The sequence below is a fragment of the Pholcus phalangioides genome, unplaced genomic scaffold (assembly GCF_987345545.1).
Source record: "Pholcus phalangioides strain wild (caught in Gottingen) unplaced genomic scaffold, Ppha-v1.0 ptg000024l_1, whole genome shotgun sequence".
Taxonomy (NCBI): Eukaryota; Metazoa; Arthropoda; class Arachnida; order Araneae; family Pholcidae; genus Pholcus; species Pholcus phalangioides.
Genome location: NW_028301616.1, coordinates 21,824,804 through 21,847,942, shown reverse-complemented (window position 1 = coordinate 21,847,942; position 23,139 = coordinate 21,824,804). Strand labels below are relative to the sequence as shown.

The following is a 23,139-nucleotide window of genomic DNA, read 5'->3' as shown; positions in this document are numbered from 1 at the left end:
AAACTTTATAAGTGAAAATAAACAGGGATAAAAATATAAAATGTTATAAAACACATGCAATATCTGATAGAAACTTTTTTTGCAGAACCCATTTCTAAAAATATAGGTTTGTCCCATAATATGGGGTTATATGGTCATTGTTTGTTATCGTCTTCTGATCAGTCTTGAGTAAGCATTTCATCAGTCAACGCCCGCCTCCACTTCATCCAACCGAACTTGGTACTTTCGTGTCGGCACTTTCATCGGAATTTGACCATCACAGCGGTCAGTTGCGTTGAAAATTAACAATTTGTAAAGTGAGTTATAAGTTAAGTTTTTAAATGTGGAGTTATATTTGAATGATTCTAATAAATTTGATTGTTAGTTTTGACATTGTTTTATTCATTATAAAATAGTTATGTCAAATGTTTTTATATTGTATAGATTAAAGTATGCATTTCTACATTGAGTAGGAGCATATGATTATGAAATTCATGAAAAATTAGTTGATAAATAATGTGAGCTTATTTTGTACTTGTTGGCGTGGATACGTTGAAAGTCTCTTTTAATTCCCTGATCAAAATTGAAAAATTTACGTTGTCTATGTTGTGATTCATATATGCTCAGTCCATAGTCCTCGAGGGACACATTTGGCCCAAGTCATCTGATGTGGCTCTTGAACCTACATTTATAAAATTGAACTGTGTAGCCCATTTCAGCAGATCACATTCAAGTGACTCGCAAAGCACTTTCACACATGAACGGAGATAGACTTGAAAGGCTCGGGGGGGGGGGGGTATGATATGAACACATATACTGGAGGGCAATGCCTATGTCTCTGTTGTGATTGTTCCACATCATTTCAGTGCCCATGACATATTCCCAGATCACTTAAATCGCTCGTGTCACATGAACAGATTGCTTAAGTGATCCTGTGGCACAATTACAGATATCCTTTGCAACGATATCCTTTAAATGTTATAAATCCATGTGTAACAACATTTTTTGAAGTTGTGAAACTGTTTTTTAATATCACCAGTGTCTGCAATTACGCCTTCTATTTTTGAACACCTTGCTAGTTTTTGTTCTTTCAAAAGTATCTAGTTTCATCTATAATTTGCATCACCTGCTACCCGAAAGTGCCAATGAAGTTGTTGCTACTTTATGTGTAGGACACAAAAGTTTAGTGCGGTAAACTCTTTCACACACAGGGTGAAACATATTTAATCATATTTAATTAAATTTTTTATGGCCAGTAAATACTTGTAAGTGAATTTTCTGGCAATACTGCAACATATCAATTTAGACTATATCCACCAGCAACATAAATTTGGTTGTGCATAATCATACCTCTTAATATTATAATAATGGTAATCCTTCTGTAACAATATTTTGCTTGCCTTGCTCTACTGATTACTATTATATATAGCTATGTATTATTATTTTATTTTATAGATGAGTTCTGAAAGTCTTGCTAGTTTAGATGAGGAATGGGATGTTTTGGATAAAGAATTTAAAGATTTAGAGGTAAGTTGTCATAGAAATTCATTTGTTATAAGTGTTGATGATGAGATTTATAATGTACAGTTCAACCTCAGTTATCAAATATTATGGGAACAGGAAAAAGTTTCAAATTAAAAGACGTGGATAATTTATACATCAATATATGCAAGATAAGATGTGATACAAATTATATACTGTAATTATTTTTAATTATGCAATTATCATAATTTTATTATCAGCATTTGAATGTTTTGAAACATAGACCAATTACTTTTTTGAGATACGAACGATGTAATAAGTTATTGATCAGTGTATGAGATTTAGGGTGAAATCTCTTGTATGAACAAAATCGGAAATATAGTAAAACCTCTAAACTGACACACCTGAGATGCGGTCATTCCTCTTTTATGGCCACATAAGAATTTCCTTGTGTATAATAAATGTATGCTTTTCAAACCCCTGATTAATGGTCACCCCCCTTTTTTTTATGGACAAATTTTTTTCTCGCACAAGTTTATGCACAAGAGAGGTTTTACCATATTACTAAACTTCACTTAGCAGATGCAATTGAACTTCAAAATAATATTAGCCTAAATTTCCAATAAAAGAAAGCCAAGATTTCTTTTACTGGAAAAAAAAGATTTCTTTTTTTTTTCCCCCATGAATGGCGTTCATTCATTCATTCATGGAAAAAAAGAGGGCCCCTGGGCCAAGTGGTTTTCGGAGGCTCTACTAAGCAAATTTACATGCATGCTTCTCGAAAATGCATGCTACATCTCATGTTTTTGCGGCTCCGTTCTTCTCTTGAGGCCCCAGATCGTGTCTGGGTGAACCCATGAATTATGACTGCACTGTCTACATAATATTGATATGTATGATCAGAAAAATACATAATTTTCACCTAAAAATGACGAATTTTTTATGTAATGCAGTGGTAAATAAAATGAGAGAAATGTGTGATTTTCTATGTTTTACTGTGTTTTAATCAAAGGACTAACAAAAACAAAACTAAAAATTTGGCATTCCACTGAAAACAGAAACAGTCTGTAAATGGCACATTGATAATTTGTTGGTTATATGAAATCAGTGATTTGAAATAATTATCAAACTTTTCTTCAGGTATCTCACAAAACTTATACTAAAGCTGTCGATGAACTGAGCAAACGCCAGAGTGAATGTGTCAAAGCTGTCAGTCATCAGTGGTACAGGTTGAACCAGATTTTAGATTCCTTGAAAAAGTAAATTAATTGTTTTTCTTTTTCTTTATAAGTTGAAAAATTGTCCATTTTTTGCTTCAGCATACAGTTATTTTTACCTTTGATTGATATTCATTTGCCTGTCAATTGAGTGTGCCAACTTGTGGTTCAGTAAGTCTGGATTTGAATCCTTTCTTGAACATGTATTGCGTATCTGAATTATCTGTAAATGAAACTTGTATTTTCATGGAATGATTTAATTATAAAGATTGAGCAACACACCTACAACAGTACAAATATTTGATCAATACTCTTCACTCACAATTTTTGAAATATAAATGGCAGTACTAAAAATTCACACTCTACACTAGATACACACTCGGACTGTTGGGTGCAGAACTTTTGGCACAACTCATTTGGTAGTAAATTGCTCATACCCATAGACCAGAGTTGTGCTTGGTTTGATAGAAAGATTATAAACATTATGTTTATGGTAGAATGAAATAAGTTGTTGATTGATATATATACTTCCAAATTTGTTTTTCCTCCTTTTTTTTAAATCAACCGCTTTCTTTATTTCAGAATTTCACCTCAGTCGGCAGAAGAAAAGTCATTGATACGTTCATTGAAAGATAAAATTGATCGTCGCAAAGTACATCTTGAGGACTTTCAGGCTATTTTACCAAAGAGAAATGGGTAAATATTAATTATTACATTTTTAGTATATTAAAAGTGCACACTTCTGCGCATGCTTATTTCAATTTCTAAATTTATTCTTATTCATTGGCATTAAATAACTAATTTTTTTTTTCTGAAATAATGAGTGCTATTTGAGTGCCTTTAATTCTTCTGTATACACATCTTCATAAATACTTTAGGGCCTTGCAATATACATACACATGTTCCAGCATGCACTGATTCATTAGAAATTTATAGAATGTTTACGAAAGATGAGGTGCATGTATCAGTAAGTAGTGGTAGCATGTACGTTTTCAAAATATGAAGAAAGCTTTTTCAAGAAATTGCTTCTTCCATATTCATGCAAATCATTTGAAAGACCAATACAGGCCATTAAAATTTGTCTGTGGTAGTTTTGATTATCTTTGATTGCTGTTGTCATAAACATTTGTATTTAGAGTGTATTTCTCGGGAGATAACACTGTTAAGAAAGAAGCATTTACCTCAGAATAGATTCATTAATAAGTAATAAAAATTACAGATGCACAAATGTTCATCCATTTGCAAATAGAAGAGGTTAGAAATCAGTGGCGGCTCGTGGTTGGATATTTTGGGGGGGGGGGCAGTTTTCAAAAAATATACTGCCATCTATCGGTGATGATATGTAATCAAGTACAAGCAGGGTCATAACTAAGATTTTTGCTGCCCCCACCAATTTAAAATTCTATAATTTTATATAATGGTGTTCTTTGTTTTCTACCTAAAACTTTCTGCCCCCCTAAATTTTTCCTCCTGGGGCAATCACCCTCTCTGCTCCCCCTAGTTCTGGTCCTGAGTACATATACTATTTACAATTAGTAAAGTATTGTAGTGCATTCGATAATTTTTGTTTATCAAATTATTTTTCACATCTGTATATCTATGCAGTACAAAAATATATATATATAATGCTCTATCAATGCAACATTAACATAAATAATTTGCGCAATGAGCCTTATCAATAGTATCGCTACAATCGTAACGTCAACGTTGGAAATCATTATTTAGGTCCATCTGCAATTACATAGCAGTTGCCATCAGCAATGGTTTTTTACAAATTGTGAAAATTCATACTCATCTTATGAATTATTCTTAATTTGAAAGAGTTATTATAGTATTAAAGATTAAGTTTAAAGTATGTATTATTTTTATATTCAAACATTTTTTATATTCTAATTTAAAAAATACAAAAGATACAACAGATTTAAAAGAGCAGATAGATGGCAGCATCAATGTCTGGGACATGCTTTTTTGCGCAGCCAAAACGAGCGTAATAAACTGTTAGCTATTCCCCTTTCTCCCATTTCTCAGTAACCAGGGTATCTCATTCGGCTGCAAAGCAGAAAGCACCTAAAAAGGAAAGAACATGTATCTCTCCATGGTAAGCTCCACCAAACCTTGACCATATAACCTGTACTTTACGGGACACTTTCGATCAGTGCCTTCTGAAAATATTTCTTTTCTAATTAACAAATTAATTTGAGAAAAATAAATTAAGTGGTATTAAGTTACTACCAAATCCATTTGAATTATTATATTAATGACTTTAAATTTTGAAGAGGCATGCATGCCATCGCGCCTACTTCATGAGCCGCCCCTGTTACAAATGTACCTCAATTTATGAGATTAATTTATTCTTTTTTCCAACTTTTCTGTGATGATCCTGCTTATTCATTCCCACCGAGGAGATATTAATACTCATATAATAACCTATTTTCATGGTTCTGGGTATTTCACCAATGCTTACAAGACAATCACAATACACTCATTTGAAGTACCTTCACTTTTGCATGTGAACGAAAATTTTTCTTGTGCTACATTCTTTTTTCTTTTTTGTTCTAGCCTGTACTTAAAGGTCATTCTTGGAGATGTGAATGTCACAATTGTCAACAAAGAAGAAAGGTAAAAATGTCTTTTGAGTTAATTACAGTTTTTCTTATATGTATAATGACATGATTCTGCCCATTTTTGTGAAAAATTATGAAATTTTGTTTAAGAATCGTTATAAATAATGCACAATGTTAGTAAATGAAGGCATACATACACATCTACCTACTCATTACTCAGAATGCCAAATTTTCTTTTAAATTTGATATTTTTCAGTTTTATAATTAAAATCTGAATCTAAACATAATTTGCCACAACATATTTCCCCCTTCTGTTTTCTTTTTTAAATCTTTTAGTTACATTAGGTGCTGTTTTCTGGTCATTGTATTCATCAGTTTTACTCTATTATGAATTTACCATTGCATCATACTCAAGCAAAGAAAACTGGAAACCTTCCTAGAAAAATCGGAAAACTTCGTAGAAAACTGGAATTTGTGCTCAAAAGTTTCAATGGCTTATTATTAAATTAGAGCTTGAGAACAACAGAAAATTTTGAAATATTTACAATGATGGTACTAATTGAGATTAGGTGATTTTCCTCGACCAACATTATTCTTGATAAGTGAAATTTATTGATATACTTAACTAACATCATTCTCAACAACCCAGACAGCTACCCTAATGCAAGCAATCATTTTTGCCAAGATACTACCATACTATTACAAAGCAATAGAGACAATGTTCGAGTAGTAGTTTTTAGTCATTTTCAAGAGACATGCAACGAAATAATGACCATCAAGTCAGCTCTTGCGAGCATATGTATACAAATATTGGCAAATTATGATTGGTGTCGCTATCATGTGGGTGCTCCAAAATTTTTTCAACATGTTTACTAACATGTAAAAGGGGCACCAAGTATCAGTAAGGTCAGGTCAGAAAAAGATTATTTTATTCGGTTTTTCTTGGGGAGGGGGGAAGAATAATGATGCTTTTTTTTTTCATCTAAAATTTGGCTGGAGCATATATATTTTTTCATTTGTCAAGCCCTGAAAGTATCAGCAACATCTGAGACTTTTTTGCACAACATATATGTAGTCATTGTTTGTAATGTATATTGGTCAATTTGAAATGAAAACTTCACATTTATATTTTTAACAAAACAAATGCATTGTTTTAATGAAATTTATCTCATTTTATTTATAGCATGAAGTATAAAGAAGAATATGAAAGGTTCAAACTTACAGTCACAATTATTATCCTTGTCCTATCTGCCCAAAGTATTATATTTTCTTACAGGTAATATAGAAGTTTTTATAATTTTTTAATTTTTGTTGGTTTTTTTCCCACTCAGAGGCACTATTGAGGGGGGGGGGGATCATTCATTGTTATAATCTTTTTTTTTGTCTCACCACTGTCATTTTCTGCACACGAGGGGCTAATTTTAGACCGGGACCTACAATTTATTGCCGATTCTGAATGGCAGGTTTGTTTTTATACTCATCGAGAGGTTGGTGTACTAACCCCTTGATGGGGGACTCCCTGCGGTAGCATTTTTTTCTGCAGTCATGTTGCCGTTTCTGTTGTACCTCTGTGTCAGGAAAGTTTTCTGACAAAGAGGAACCGGGTATTGAACTTGCAACATTTCTAAACATCCTTTGGTACTTTAGGCAAGTATTTTATCTACCTGTGCTACCGTGCCCCTTCATTGTTATAATTGTGGAGAGAAGCAAAATTCATGTTTTGCCCAAGGTAACCAAGTGCAATTTTCCACAGTGGCACCCTGACTTGTCAGTAAATCGTTCCAAGACTAATGAAGTAAGTCAAGGTAAAATTCTTCCACTAGTATAGGAGTAGGGAGGTGAATGTGCGGATTTTATTTATTTTTTTTAATGTATTTTTCTTTTTTGATTCGACTCTAGCTGTGGAAAACATCTGCATTCCACCACAGCAATGTTCAGCATGCTCAAAATTTGCTCAATAGTGTACCTAATTGGAAAAATAATTTTTATAATGAGAACCTAATTTTAAGGTGACAAGTCAGATTATTACTGAATTTAGTTGCAACCCTGTCCTCATCAATAAGAACTATATATTGTTGATGTCATGTGAATGTGTTTTTTTTCATTTACTTTGTGAATTAAAGTTACTAAAAATTTGATACTGATCTTATTGTTAGTGTATGTATGATTTTGTAGGGAATATTACTATATGTATAGTTTTGGTTTTAAGGTTTAAAATTTTTTTCCAAAAATCATGGAAGTTCTCAAATTTTTTTTTATGGTTTTGCATAGTAACTAGCTGGAAACATTGCAAAATAAAACTGGTGATCATAGATGAAATATTTTATACAGTAAAACCAGTCATACAGTATAACGGTATACAGTAAAGCGGAACCTGTTAAAGTCTGTTATACAGTAAAAGGAAACCTGTCTCCAATGTAAAAAAATGTTGGTTAATATTACATATATTTTATATATTTCAATGCCAAAATACACAAAAAACCTGGATTAAATGAAACCTGTCTAACACAGAAACAGAGAGGAAAATTGTATCCTCCTAATGGAAAATTTCATGCCAACACTTTGACTGTTTCGCAACCAATATATACCAAACGATCGTATAAAATATTAAAAAGCTCAATCAAAATTCTTTATGCTGGTTGCTTGCCAATGCGAGTTCTACTTCACCCACCCTTAGATTAGCAAATACCATTTCTGTACTTATGACATGAATGTCGCTCTCCACTTGTTAATACAAGATATACAGAAGACTGGATGTTGTGAAGATATTTATTATTTGAGATGTTAATTTTTTTTAAGGAAGGAAAAAACTCATCCCGGTAGAGGCAGAGATGAGTTTTTTCCTTCCTTAAAAAAATTAACATCTCAAATAATAAATATCTTCACAACATCCAGTTTACTCACAAAAATCTAAAGAAAGTCAAATGAAAGTAAATGTTGTCACAAACTAGATGAACAGTATGGGATGAAGTTTTATACAAAGATGCTGTGGCAGTCAAAATATTTAATAATTATAGAGTAAATAATGTGCATTATTTTATTTCATCTATATTTAAATTATTTACTTTATTTTCAATTAATGTATTTTTATTTTATTTCAATTACAAAATTGTTACATAATTTTACACCATACGCCAATCAAACCTTTATTAAGTGGAAACCTGTGTTCAACAGAAAAAAATCTAGGTCCCTTGTGATTTCGTTGAAGACAGGTTTTACTGTATATGACCTTTTATGGTACCTTGTATTTCTGTACTTGTTGCTGTGGTTTTAGAAATCTATCTACTGAAGCAGTTGCTTTCCGAAATTGTTATACAATTTTTCGGAAAAGCAGGCTTTTCTATGTTAGAAATCACTGTAAGGGTTGGATTTCCAAATGATATGCAAGAGACAAAATTACATACTAGCTGCTTTTCATGATCACAGTGCTGAGCAGGATCGGAATTAGGGGGAGGCGAAGGTAATGATTTCACAGGTGCAAATATTAGGTGGGAACAAAAACACCTTTATAAAATCACAGAATTTTAGTGACCGGAGCAGCAAAATTTATGTTCCCCTCACAAAAATCTAAAGAAAGTCAAATGAAAGTAAATGTTGTCACAAACTAGATGAACAGTGTGGGATGAAGTTTTATACAAAGATGCTGTGGCAGTCAAAATATTTAATAATTATAGAGTAAATAATGTGCATTATTTTATTTCATCTATATTTAAATTATTTACTTTATTTTCAATTAATGTATTTTTATTTTATTTCAATTACAAAATTGTTACATAATTTTACACCATACGCCAATCAAACCTTTATTAAGTGGAAACCTGTGTTCAACAGAAAAAAATCTAGGTCCCTTGTGATTTCGTTGAAGACAGGTTTTACTGTATATGACCTTTTATGGTACCTTTTATCTATCACATTATTAAAAAATATATATGTTGTTGGCTAATATACCCCCTCCCCCACCCCGAGTCCTCTGGGGATTTTGTGCATTTCGAACTGGAGCAGTCATCAAAATCTTTCTTACCAGAAAGGAATTTGTTGAAATGGTTGTCTACTTAAAATTGTGGTAAGAAGACTTAACTGGCTGAAAACTTTAATGCAGATTTTATGAATCGAAACTTAGATAGTGAACATTCCAATATAGGAGCTTCTCCAAACTATGATAGCAATGCATCGATATCTTCAATGATAGTATTTGGCATTGGAAACAATGATTTATACAAGATAATATGTGAACTAAATGAACATAAAGCGACAAGATATGATGGTATAACAGTAAAAATGATGAAAATCAATACAGAATATCATAATGAGACTTGCTACTATACCTAATAAATACATCACTAATCAAAGGAATTTTCTATCCTGAACTCAAAGTATTTATTGTGCACCCAATTTTTAAAAAAGGAGATAAAATCTTCTAGCAAACTATAGACCTGAGAAAAGTATGAAAACAAAATAGGTTAATTACTTCCAACGTATAGACTTTGCTGAAACTCAATATGGTTTTCAAACAGGAAAAAAGCACTGAAATGGCAATCACAAATGAATGAATACCTAAACCAGAGCTTCAACAACAATAATTATTCAATATCAGTTTTTATCAACTTAAAAAGAGCTTTTGATAATGTAGATGTAACTCTGTTATTACATAAGACGGAGAGAGCTGGAATCCGTTGTGAACTTTTGCAGTGGTTTGAGATGTACTGTTATGGACGAATGCAGGCAGTCAATATAGAAATGAAAAAAGTAATTATCTTGAACTAAAACAAAGAATACCTCAGGGAACAGTACTCAGCCCCACTCTTTTTCTAGTTTATATAAATGAATTATGGCTTCTAAAATTGCATAGAAGAAAGTATAAAATAGTATCTTTTACGGATAACTGTATTATACGTTGAAGATAGAAATTTTTCTCATTGATAACTAAAGTTGAAGATAACCTTAGATTAACATGATGCTAGAAAAAATAAATTACTTCCAAACATAGAAAAAACAAAATTTATGTCTTTAAAAATTAGAGATATAAAACCAGAAACACCTATAAGTTGATGTCATTTAAAGGTTTTTTTTTTCTTTTAATTTACTTTGTGAATGAAGTTATTAAAAATTTGCTACTGATCTTATTATTAGTGTATGATTTTGTAGGGAATATTACTTTATGCATAGTTTTTGGTTTTAAGGTTTAAAATTTCTTTTCCAAAAATCATGAAGTTCTCTGCTGTAAACTGTAGGTATTTAGTGTTTTATAACTGTTTATAATAAAACAAGCCCAGTTGGGAGAGACCGACTTTATTCTAGGCACATCAATAAGAGAACTCTCTTCTCTCGTTGCCATACCAGACTATCGAAACTCTTACATATCTGGCCTTGACTTTAACTACGTAACAGTAGGTTTCTGTCAAATCAGTTTGCGTGTGCGCATGAAATTTGTGATGTGAAAAAATAAAAACCAACCAAAGAGTTATCGCTACTGAAAAAGTTAGAAAATGTTTTACTGGAATGACATCATGAGGTTGAAATCCTTTTTTAATGCATTTATTTTTGAGACATTTTTCTCATCAATGTCAATTCAATGATCATTTAAGAGTATCACATGTTTCCTATGGAAATAGGTAATTATGTGTAATTTTGTTTTCCCATAATACTTTATATTTCAGAGTCCTTGATGCTCTCTTGCATTTTTTGATGGTTTGGTATTATTGTACATTGACAATAAGGGAGAGCATTCTGGTTGTAAATGGATCCAGGTAAAGTTATATTTGATACCCCTTCTTTTTCGTAAATGCAGTTTTTTCCATGACTGAAATTTATCATTCATTAGTTGCTAATATGAAATAAACAGCAAGAATTATATCTATTTAGAATAAAAGGATGGTGGCGTGTTAATCACTTCATAGCAACTATTCAAGCTGGTGTCATTATCGTGTGGTAAGTTTGTTTTTTAAATTCTTTTGGTACACACACACACGTGGTATTGGAGTCAACAAATATTAAGAATATGATAATTGCAGTCATCTCCATGCAACAAAGTCAAAGACTTGAAATTTCTCCCATAAAAAATTCATAAATCAAAAAAAAAGTTGAGTTTACTGGTCACAATTTTTTGCCACTGCATGTTTGTTTATTTTTTTCTATTTCACAAACAAATACAGTCGATTCCTGCTTATAAAGTTCCCATTTAGAACATTTTCCAGCTAAGTAAGACTTATTTTCATGGTACCAACTCCAATTCTCATTAAGATTCCTGCTTAAGTTTTTAATGATGCTCTTTTGAAAAACGTGATCTACTGTGTTTGTAATAAAATACTTATCAAATGTTTAGGATAATTTAAAAAATGAAAATTGATTAAAATTAATAGAATGTGGTAAGCTTAATCAGTTTTTACCACCAGGCGGCAGTCAGTTCCTTTGTATCAAACTAGTCCTCAAGATCCCTCATTGATATAGCTTCACGATTCATATTTTATTGCTCATTTCTATTGAACTTTTTTTAAAAAATGTTTTTCATATTTTTTATTTTTATTTCAATGTTTATTTTGATATCAATGTTTTTATTTGTCATATATATAGGCCAGATGGTTTTATGTATGACCAATTTCGTAGGCAGTTTACACTTTATACATGTTACACAAGTAAGTTTTGCTATGCAATTATATCTGTCTATCTAAAAGTTTTGTGTATATGGAAAAGAAGGAAACATACTTTACATAAAACTTTAAAAAAACATTTTCACTTTTCATTCTTAAAAAAGTAGTTTCTCCTTTTTTTCTTCAATTAAAATATTTTCATCAACCCTAAGTTAGTGAATTTCAGTATAACATGTAAGTCAACAAAAAACAAATAATGGTACAAAATAATAATAAATAATACAAATTAATAGTAGAAAGAATAGTATAGGTTTCTGTAAAACAGTATTTTAATCTATTTTTCTCCTAATAGAATCATTTGCTTATTAGACTCGAATTTTAAAAACCAAAGGATTCTATTAACCACTCAACAGTTTTGTCCGAACACCATTCGGGTGCTGCGAAAAAGGACTCCTGATTTGCCCCAATGTCATTTCCATTTTATACCGTGCACCGCCCAGGCTCTATCGACCATTGTCAATTTTAGCCATTGCCCCGGATGAGGGGGCTGGGCGATGTTGGGTGCTTTATTATGCATGTAAAAAACATGAATATAAAAACATGTTTAAAAAAAAAAAAGGATATACAGATTTAAATATATATTTCTATTATACAATTGATGAGCTCTTCGGTGAGTTCGTATGTCTTTGTAGCTTTATTGAGCTTGAATTCTTTGTTGTTCTCTGCGACCAAGCGCCAGGTCCTGGACCACGTGTTCCCTCGTTGGCTCAGGTGAGCCCTCCAATGTGGCCAGGTCCTAGATCACATCTTCCCTAGTTGGCTCGGGTGAGCCTCCGCCCAGACCAGTTCAGGTCCTGGACGACGCGTCTTCCCTCCTTGGCTCGGGTGAGCCCTCCAATTTCTTTTTGGGCCACTTCCTTTCAGCTTGGGGGTCTTCGATAATTCAAGAGCCCCTCAGCTTTTTGTTGGGTGCCTCGCAGTTTAATCACTGAACATCGGGACTTTGCCCAAATGCTTTTTTTTTTTTTTCAAACCGAGCACAACTCAGATCTATTGCCATAGGCAATTTACTACCTAATGAGTTGTGCCGGAATTATGTGTGTACCTAACAGTCTGAGTGCGTATCTAGTGTTGTGTATGATTTTTTTAGTGCTGCCATCTATATCTCAGAAGTGAAGTGAGTGATGTGTAGTGACTGTATATTTGTACTGTTGGTAGGCCTGTTGCTCTCTGTGGTGAGACTTTTTAATGGGGAGATCGGCTCGCATTTGTGCCTCGAAGTTGGGAACCACAGAAAACCAACTTCAGCCGACCACCACTGTGGCGATGGTGGGGCTCGAACCCGGATCCCCGCAATGCGAGTCCGTCACTATGACGGACTATTTGTTTTCATGTTTCAATATTTCTTTCTCTATGAAAAGTATATTTTCTTAATTTGTTCAATTCAGTTAGAAAACAAATTTTTTGATTAAATGTCATTCCTCTTGTTAGCATTTTTTTAAAGAATATAATATTGGTGTCATTTTTTTCTCTTCATTCTAATGAATTTCTTTTATATTATATTTTTGCTATTTTGTGTTTTATTGAAATAAAAAGCAAAAAAATTATTTTTTTTTTTTTCTTCTTCTTAAAGGAGTATTTGTAACAGAATTTCATAGGCAAAAGTAGCTGTGCAAAATTTTTGAGAATCTTTAGAATATTCTCTGGAAGGACTATTATTATAAATAAATTGAGAATATATTCTTATTATTCTCCAGTTATTTATAATAGTCTAGTGAAGATTCTCAAGAATATATTAATGTATATTATAATAAACATTCTTTTTAAATAAAATGTAAGAATATTCTCTGGAAGGTGAATGTTATTTAAATAACTTGAGAATAATTCTTATTATTCTCTATAAGAATATTCTCCAGTTATTTATATAGATATAAAATTCCCTGTAATAATCTTTTGAAAGATTCTCAAGAATATTCTCGAAGTTACAATAAATAACTTCACCTTATTTTTACTTAGTAATAAATGTCTCCAAAATTAAAAATAATATATATGTTTATAATATGCTACATGTTTATGAATAATTAAAAAAGATATATATAATAGCAAATAATGGTGAATTCATTGTAGTTACATTTAAGGAAGAGAGAAGCTGTATTTTATTATGTCTGCTTCCTGTATAAAAAGTAATTATAAAAAATATATACCCATAACAAATTAGTTAACCTGGTACTTCTAAGTACCATCAGTAGATAAAGGGTCAAGCAAAGATGAGCATGAATCAGAATTTATTCACCTTTTGGCAACTGTAGAAGGTATGCCACAAGAGGGAATTCTTTTAAAAATACCCAGAAAAATAGGACTTTCTGAAAAGACGAATGTTATAGGAACTCTACAGAAAACATTGGTGTTATGTGGTGGGAAAAAACTTGCATTTTATTTGGAATGAGTTTGACAAAAAATGCATTCTAAAATTGTTACAAGAGCTTTTAGAATCTCATGCATACAGCATAGAGGAATTGTCAATAGAAAGAAGAGGAAAATTAAAGTTTGCAGCAAACAATATTAAACTTTTAAAGCAAGAAAATGAAAACAACATGGGTGAATTGAACAACTTGCAAAGAAATATGGGAAATGAAAAATTTGAGTGCATGTTCATTGAGTTTATTAAAGAAAATAACACGATGTTCCCTATCTTTAGAATGAAGGTGATCATGACTTTCTTTGTCAATCAACTTTGGTTTTATCTTTTGTTCTGAACTTATTTCTGAAAATGATCTAATCTGAAAAGAAATTTTTTGATCTTCATAAAAAATTTTTTAAACCTCTCACCATGACCGAGAATATTCTCAAACTAAAACTTGTTATTATGTGGTGATTATATCAAGAAAAAATTGTTCTACATGTTTCAGACAATTAAAACTGAATTATATTTCATAATGTAAATAAAATTAAAATTTTTTTATTATTTAAAAGAAAAACAATGCTCTCGATTATTTCCCAATTTTTACATCCAGGAGAATTTTTGTTCTCCGAGAATATTCTCAGGTCACATCTCTAGGCAAAAGTAAACATTATTGATATATTTGATTATAAATATCAAACATCTCCATCTGTCCTTGCAGGTATTCTGCAGTTTCTTCAATTTTATTATCAGCAAGGCTGTTTGTACAGATTGAGGGCACTTGGCGAAAGACATAAAATGGACATTACGATTGGTAAATGTTGATATTTTGTTTTTGTGAAAACAACCACTTCCATTCCTTGAGTTTTCATTGTTAACCCTTTCACGTACAGGCCTTTGGTAAAAAAATTTGAATGATCTCTATTTGATGCATCATCAATGAAATTTGTTAACTTGTTCACACGTTTTAGAAAAAGAAAAGAGGGAAAGAAAAATGAATAGAAGAAAACAGTATAGTAGATAATAAAGAGATTATATACAGTAAATTTCTCTTTCACATACTCTTTTGCTCTTACATGTATATAGTAGAAAGATACATTATATGTGTGGAAAAATCATTAACAGGAGTATAGAAAGAACACAGTGGGAGGAAAACAACTTTTGTTCATAGAGTTACAATAAAGCTTCGTGGTGATGGGAGAGGATAGAAAATAGAACTGATTTTGAATTTCTTCCAATTGCATGAAATATTTTGTCAGTGATCGTAAAGAGGTTAATGAATGAAATTTTCACATGCACATGATATGTACCACTGTAGGTTATCTGCAGGAAATTTTGGAAGATACATATATATTTAATGGATTTTCTCTCAAGCATATAGTAAATCTGTGTAGATACTGTTTTTGTATTATGTTATCAGATTTACTTAGACGTCTATTTTGCTTATTTTTTAAACTCTGTCATGACGAAAACACCAAAAAAAAAAATAAAATAAATAAATAAAATAATACATTTTATATCAAAAGATAAAATAATTCTTTTTCTCTTGATTTTTGTTTTACAGAAGGTTTCCATTCCTGGATGTGGAGAGGATTAAGTTTTATGCTGCCGTTTTTATATGTTGGTTATGTAAGTTTTAAAATATCTATTTATATTCTCTTTACAGTTTGTTAAAATTATGGTTTTTATGAAACCCATGTATTTTAATTTTATAATTATATATTTATAATTATTTGTATTTAATTTTGTATGAATTTTTCATTTTTTTCTATAGATTTTCCAGTTTTATAATGCATACACGTTATACAATTTGAGCAAACATGAGAAATGTGTGGAATGGCAGGTATGTATGAAACTTTTGTACTTTTTCTTCTTTTTAAATCTATTTATGGTGGAGGTATAGAAAAATATGTGTGTTGTAAGCTTTAAAATGTTCACCGATGATCAAGGAAAGCTTTTTCGCTGTTCTTAGCATTGTGGTTTTCTTATTATTTTCCATTAGATCTTAAGACTGAAATTTACTGTTCAGTATGTAGAAAGATTTGAAATGTAATTCCTGGGAACCGAATACAGTGAAATTAATCGTCATTCAGCCTGTATGACGGTACTTAAGGGACTGGAGAACACATTATTATAAAGGAGTTATTGTTATAGATGGAATATATTAATACCCATGAAAAGTGCATTGGGACCAGAGAGTAATATTGTTATATAGGATATTGCTGAATAGGATTTTTACTAAATTAATGAATTTTCATCGTCTATCTTTTGCAAGTTTAAAAATGCTGCAAAGTCCAAAAAAATGTATCATTTAAGGTTTTTCTTTATTCAAGAGAAGTTTTCATCTGGGAGAGAAATGGTGATGTAACTCTGTTATCAATACCAAGTGCAAAATGACTGGACATGCTGCAGAGATAAATTTCTTTGAAGGAAAATTCTTCTACAAGTAATCGAGCCACCGTCCCCTTTATAATGTGAGTGTGCTAGACCTTTATGCCACACAAGCACAGATATTTTCTTTCCTTAGAGCATATAATGTACACTGAACGGGACTGAGCATTGAATCGCCTCCTATTTCAACTAATAGCTAGTGGTGACAATAACCTCTAGATAGGGATGGAGAGGGAGATGATATCACTGTCTACCATTAATTCCAAGGGCAGATAGTCATCTCTTTGCCTTCCAAAAACGCACAAAAAACATTTTGGAACTATCTGGTTTGTTTAAATCGCAGCTTCTGTAAATTCTTGTACATCATAAACAAGTATTGTTCGCTACATTACTGAATTTGATTAATATGAATTTACAAAACATATTTATATGAAGAAACATTTATTCTCTTGATTTATTAATGCACTCTCAAATTCTTTTAGGTGTTCTGTTCTGCCGTTATATTCTTAATGCTCTTCCTGGGCAATGTAATAACAACATCTGGTGTGATTCGTCAGAAAATCATTGGAAATTTTGGAAAAAAGAAGGAGTGAGTTATATGTGACAGAGAAATTCACCTGAATTAAAGATGTGTACCTTCAGTTTCTCTTTCTAGCATAACAGTTAAATGTCAAATTTCTTCCATTACGTTATACTCAAGCCATAACACCATCAACAGAAAAAAAAGAAACAATCCAGAGTGGTGATTATTTTCTACTGAAATCATCAGTTGTATGCAGTCAATTCATGATGTCAAATATTTGATAAAGTCTTAGTTTGCTAATAATAATGGGGTTTTTTTCAGCTGCTGCATATTCAACTAATCAAGATTTCACTGTTGTCTAAAAAATTTAGCAACTGTAAGGTTCGGTTATTCTATGACTTTTTTTTTGCGTTGATGTAGAGAAGTTTTTTAAGCTTAAACTTATTGTTGTATTTCTATGAATAAGAGCCCTTACCATCCTTATATGGGGGAAAGAACCACTTTCGCTAGTAATCGTAAATGCTATACTTTAATTCTATTGTAAAATTTAACTCGCATAATGTTTTCTTATATTCCAAGAAAATAAATACTGACTAATTCTGAATCTCAAACATGCATCAAAGTGAACGAATATTTCAAGAATAAAAATTCAATTGCCAATATTTTTGGTCAAATTTGGAAGGATTAAACACGAATGTATGTGCAGCATCAGCAGTACAAGCCTCTAAAATAGTTTTCAAAAAAAAAGCATTGCAATGCTTATTCTGAGTAGTACAGTAAATTTATTTGATAATGGCATTCATATTTTGTGAGTTGGTACAGTGATATCGTAAAATGAATTATAATTTTTTTCTTTCCTAATGCAAGAAAATGATGTGTTCTTTGATATATATTTTTTGCGGTTGTAGATTTTAAGCATGGTTTTATAATGAAAGTTTATTAACGTGGGCAGAAAACATTAAAATATATGTGTGTATATAAAATAAATGGTCAGATCTCGTTGGCACGTGGAAATCTGCGCATTTGTTTGTCACATTCCTTTTCGTACAAATGGAGTGCAAAAAAATTTTCTCCTTGGTAGTTTGTGTGTTTTTCTATCCTTTAGATAGTCGAGAATGAATTTGATGTAATTGTCGTAGATTTAGACTAATGAAAAAAATATTTTGTATTCTAGCCATGTCTCAAAGATGAGTGAGTATTCTAATGGATCTTGACTTTTTGATGTTTTGTGAGAATATGTGTTTAAAAAAAAGCATGTCAAATCATACCAGCAAAAATTTTAAATGCCTAAATTAAGCATGTGTGATATATACTGTATGTGTATATATATATATTTTTGAAATTATACTATGCACAATGGTCTTTTGTGAATGACAGTTCATTTGTTGAGTTTTTTTTCTCAGCTAGCATTCATTTGTATACATAAACAAATTCGAAAGGTGTTTCTTAATTTGTTTGCAAATATATTCTACACACATTACTCTTTTAGGCAAATATTGATGTTGAACTGTGCGTGTAATCAATGTAAAAAAACAAGTCCTTTTTATATTTGAAGTTTTTGTCACAACTTTCCCTTCCCTCGCCCCAAAAATTTTGAAAAACATTATGTTCGTCATTTTATACAATCATTCCATACACTTATGCAAATATAAACGTATGCATGTTCACAGTTCTTGAGATGGCTTAGAATTTTCAAATGTTTTGTATGAAAATAATGATGAAATTATGTCACGATTCACTTATAGCAAATCTTGAGATTGTATGTATTTAATTTTACATAGCGTGTTTGTTGCGATGGTATGATTGGAAGCATGTTTGTGTGAGATAACATGAAATTATAATTGCCATTCACAGAGAAATATCACAAGACATATGGTAATTGCTAATCAACTTTCTAAAGCACTTGATAACGTTTTCACGTCCATTGCCAATTAGAAGAGAAGTTCTCTGCGCAAAACGTGGTTGCCAATATAAGTTCATTTTACTCAACATTTTCCAGTGGTTAGGATCATAACTTGATATTAAATTCAGAGATTCGTTTTTTAGCTGGAAATCCAACACTAGCTCCACAGCTAACTGACCACAGCCTGTCAGGTGCTGTTTCTTCTGATTGGTCAACATAAAAAGTTCCTTCCAGAAAATATGATTTATAATGCATTTGCGTTATCTAGTCAATCTGTTCTATTTTTTGGCGTAATGCCAATGCAACGTTTATGTATTTATGTTCTGATATTTATTTTAATTATGCAGATTTCAATGCCAGTGTTTGTTTCAAATCAACATGTCAATATTTTGTTAGGAATTACAAGACATTTCCTCGTTAGAGGAGGGTGGGTTCATGCCAAACATTCAATTACCGTAAAGTAATTTTATACAAATACAACGCCACAACAGGCAAATTGCCCAACGAGGTGGCTAACTTAAGAACATCATGGATCCCCAAGCCATTTTTTGGAGGCCCTACCTACTACTACTACACCACACGGAACCCCCCCCCCAACGAATCGGTACATGCGGGAATGTGCGTGTACGTATAGTGAAACCTGAAGTTTTGTTTCTCTGTAATGCTTGTTATGTGTAGTGCTGCCATCTGCCACTAGTTTTTCTAACTATGATTGAATGATTTATCGTTGTAGGACTGTTGCTCTCAGTGGCGAGACTTTTTAACGGGGAGATCAGCTCGCATTTGCGCCTTGAAGTTGGGAACCACAGAAAACCAACTTCAGCCGACCACCACTGTGGGGTTCGAACCTGGATCCCTGCATCGCGAGTCCGTCACTATAACCACTCTACCACCACAGCGGCAAAGAATTAGCGACTAGAATGATTTGCATGCGTATTATAAGCAAGATATTAATATGATGGTAAAGTTTTCCTCAACCTTTTCTGAATACGTATAATTCTCTGACTTAGAAATACTTGGTGTGAGATTTCTCTCTCTGAAATTCTCATATTTTTACAGCAATGTTGAAACTTAGTTATTTTCCAACCAGATCTGGTCTTTTCTGCCCATTTAGTTAGAAAAAATACCAGACCTGCCAACCTTGAAAATGCAAAAGCCCTGTAATTTTCTCACAAATCCTGCAAGCCTACCATAATTTCCTGTGCATAATCCGCAGAGTAGAAGTCAGATATAAAAGAATTAGATGCAAAATTTTGTATATTTATATAAGGTAACAGACAATGCATGGATACAACATTTTCTCAAGGGGAAATTTCATTAAAAGGGGAATAAAATTTATTTATGTAGATTACAGGACATTTTTTTGTTCTCAAAGTAGCGAAATGCCAATGTGAAACTTGCAGTAAAATATGCACTTTTGAAATATTCATGGGGGGGGGGGGTATAAAATATTTATTCAGTCCTCTATTACTTTAAATATGATCAGACATGCCAACTTTTGAAATCCAGAAATAAGGAGATTCGCCCGGGGGGCCTTCCCTGCAGATGCAATAAAAAGCAAAATTATGGTTTTTAAATCGAGAAAAAGTACCACTTCCTCCATATGCAGGTCCTGTGTAGTCCCTGAGCAGAATATAATCTTGGGCATACGAAGTCGATGTCATGACGTCCTGAAAGCTCAAGCAAAATCAAAAAAAAATTTTCTTCCAAAATCTGGACTTCTTAAATCCAGAGGAAGGGCAAAATTTCCGGAGAGTTGGCAAAAACTCTTGGTTTTAATAACATTTTTATTAAAACCAAGTTTTTATTAAAACCGAGTTTTTTGGTTTTAATAACATTTACATTAGGTTTTCAGAAATTTTAATGTAAATTAAATTATATATTAAATTATTTATATATAAAATATTTTATTTTAAATTAACACAATTTCCATATTAATTAATCTATAAATATTTCTGATCTTTTAATAAAAACTAACTTTTGTGCAATTTAGTTATTTTATAGCTTAACTCAAGGAAATATTTTGTTTGAGAATTCTTAATGTTATTAACCATATAATAAAGATGTTTCTCTAGTTACAAGTTCTGATTTCAAAACACTAAAATAAAAACTACTGGTCAGAATAACTTGAAAATTTGTATGAATGTTCCTGAGGCAATGGAATTTTGTATGGCTAAGAGGAAAAAAAGTACTTAAAAATATAAGGTAGATGGCACATGGGAAATTTACTTGCAGAATGTATATGACAGCCAGTCAAGGCAAAATGATAATGCAATTAGCATGACGTAATTTCATAATTCATGGAAAAATCGTAAAAATTAAGTCATTTAAACAAACAACTACAACTTACACAAGAAATGTTAAATATGTTGTCCGTGTTCTGGCTGAGGTGGAAGAACAAAAGTGCTTGTTCAACACAAGAGGAGAGTAGGCCTATGCCATGGTAATGATGTGAATGTGCTTTCAATTTACCAATCCAACCACTGCGCATAACATTTTAGAGTATTCCCAAAGCTAAAAGTTGCAAGGGTTACAGTAAAATGTACAGTGTACCTGGCCTTCAATTCACCTGTCAAGTGAACATGACGACCAGGCGTCATGCCATCTTGTTATTGTTAAAATGGTTCTTCAGCAGCTGCTCTACTAGTGTTCCAATGTTCATCTTGATAAAAGTTGTGTTATCCACCAGGGCTGGACAAAAAAATATTTAGGTGCCAGCCAAATTCGTTAAGAGTGAAGCCTGTTTTTCCCCAAGAAAAACAGTCCCGAGATGGTTTTTTGGGAGGATTTTATGACCCATTCTCATGTTGGAAGACACATTACCAAAAAAAAAAATTGTCTCATACTCACACTTTATTTTAGCAATGATGCATATGAAATTTTAGGTGCCAAAACTGATTTTCTAGTCCCCGCGGCATCTGGGATTTGTACAGCCTTGCTACTCACACGCTGTTGCACAAAATACATTATACCGCTGCTAAGTACAGCATCATCTGCTTATACATTTTAAAACTTTCTTTTGAAAAAGAAAATTCCATTGCTTCATGCAATGAACCCATGCAAATTTTCAAGCCATTCTGACCAGCAGGTTCTTATTTGTGTTTTTGAATCAGAACTTTAATTATAATCACCCGGCATATAGCTGATTATTTTCAATAAATCACTTGTACATCCTAACGAAATAGTGACCCAGTCCATATTCCAAGGAATTTCTAACTGAAAATTTTTTTGGACAGGGTTCACTGGCCAATTTTGAGCTTTTACTAATGTTCAGTAGAACCTTGATTAACTGGGGGTAATGTTAAAAATATGTAAAAATAATTCAATATTAAACCTGGGGGTGGCGATATACAGTATGAGATGTGCTGCTCCCTATGGAAAGAAAATATTTGAAGTAATGTAAGGACTACCTGCCCTTAGCATGCCAGAGAAGTCACTATTGTTGCTTCTTTGTGAAGGAAAGAAAAAATCCTGTGAGATATATCACATATGTGTGGTGTAATCCCGATTCATGAATTTGTTTAAGGGGTCATTCAAGTATTACGTAAGCAGATTTTTAGCCATTTTTTACCCCCTTCTCCCCCCCCCCCTTGTCAGCAAAATTTCGTCAGCAGCTTAGAATATTTCACATCTTGAAAAGGGGTGGTTGATGACGTAAGCAACCTTCAAACCCCCTCCCATCAAAAGTCAGCAAATCCGAAACCCCCCCCGATGCTGACGTAATACTTGAATGACCCCTAAGATATAGAGCCTCAGAATGTAACGCAAAGTTAAAAAATGCAGTAAGAGTGAGAAATTTTGATACTGTATATAATTTTTAGCAACTAAGATAATATGAAAGAAAATTTACATTTGCTCAACTTTTATGAGATTTATTTGAAAAAAAAAACCACTTCGTTAAAGTCATGGTTTAAACCAGTGATTCTCAACGTGGGCGATGGAAAGTTGCAGGGGGGCAGTAAAAGCTACGGATATAGTATGGGAGAAAAAAATTTCTGAAGAAGGGGGCGATGGTTTAAACCAAACAACCCTGGTTGGCAGGTCTAAAGTACCCATCTACTTGCTTTTCTGGTCTTTTTTAAACATTTGCTG

The 23,139-nt window shown here is 32.2% G+C and overlaps 1 protein-coding gene across 1 annotated transcript; it reads left to right on the top strand.

The window, feature by feature from the left end:
- Positions 1 to 174: 174 nt before the first annotated feature.
- On the top strand, positions 175 to 20,731 carry LOC149068983 (transmembrane protein 120A). The gene is made up of 13 exons (XM_089251212.1): positions 175 to 296; positions 1,435 to 1,506; positions 2,602 to 2,720; positions 3,261 to 3,374; positions 5,238 to 5,297; positions 6,426 to 6,518; positions 10,900 to 10,989; positions 11,105 to 11,170; positions 11,813 to 11,874; positions 14,952 to 15,044; positions 15,795 to 15,859; positions 16,005 to 16,073; positions 17,104 to 20,731. The coding sequence occupies exons 2-13, from the start codon at positions 1,435 to 1,437 to the stop codon at positions 17,212 to 17,214; spliced, it is 1,014 nt and encodes a 337-aa protein (XP_089107338.1). The 5' UTR covers positions 175 to 296; the 3' UTR covers positions 17,215 to 20,731.
- The last annotated feature ends 2,408 nt before the right edge of the window (positions 20,732 to 23,139 follow it).

Coding starts and splice junctions, on each gene's coding strand:
- LOC149068983 (XM_089251212.1), top strand. CDS start 1,435: ATGAGTTCTGAAAGTCTTGCTAGTTTAGATGAGGAATGGGATGTTTTG. Junction 6,519..10,899: donor AGTATTATATTTTCTTACAG/GTAATATAGAAG, acceptor TTTATATTTCAG/AGTCCTTGATGCTCTCTTGC. Junction 11,875..14,951: donor ACTTTATACATGTTACACAA/GTAAGTTTTGCT, acceptor CTGTCCTTGCAG/GTATTCTGCAGTTTCTTCAA.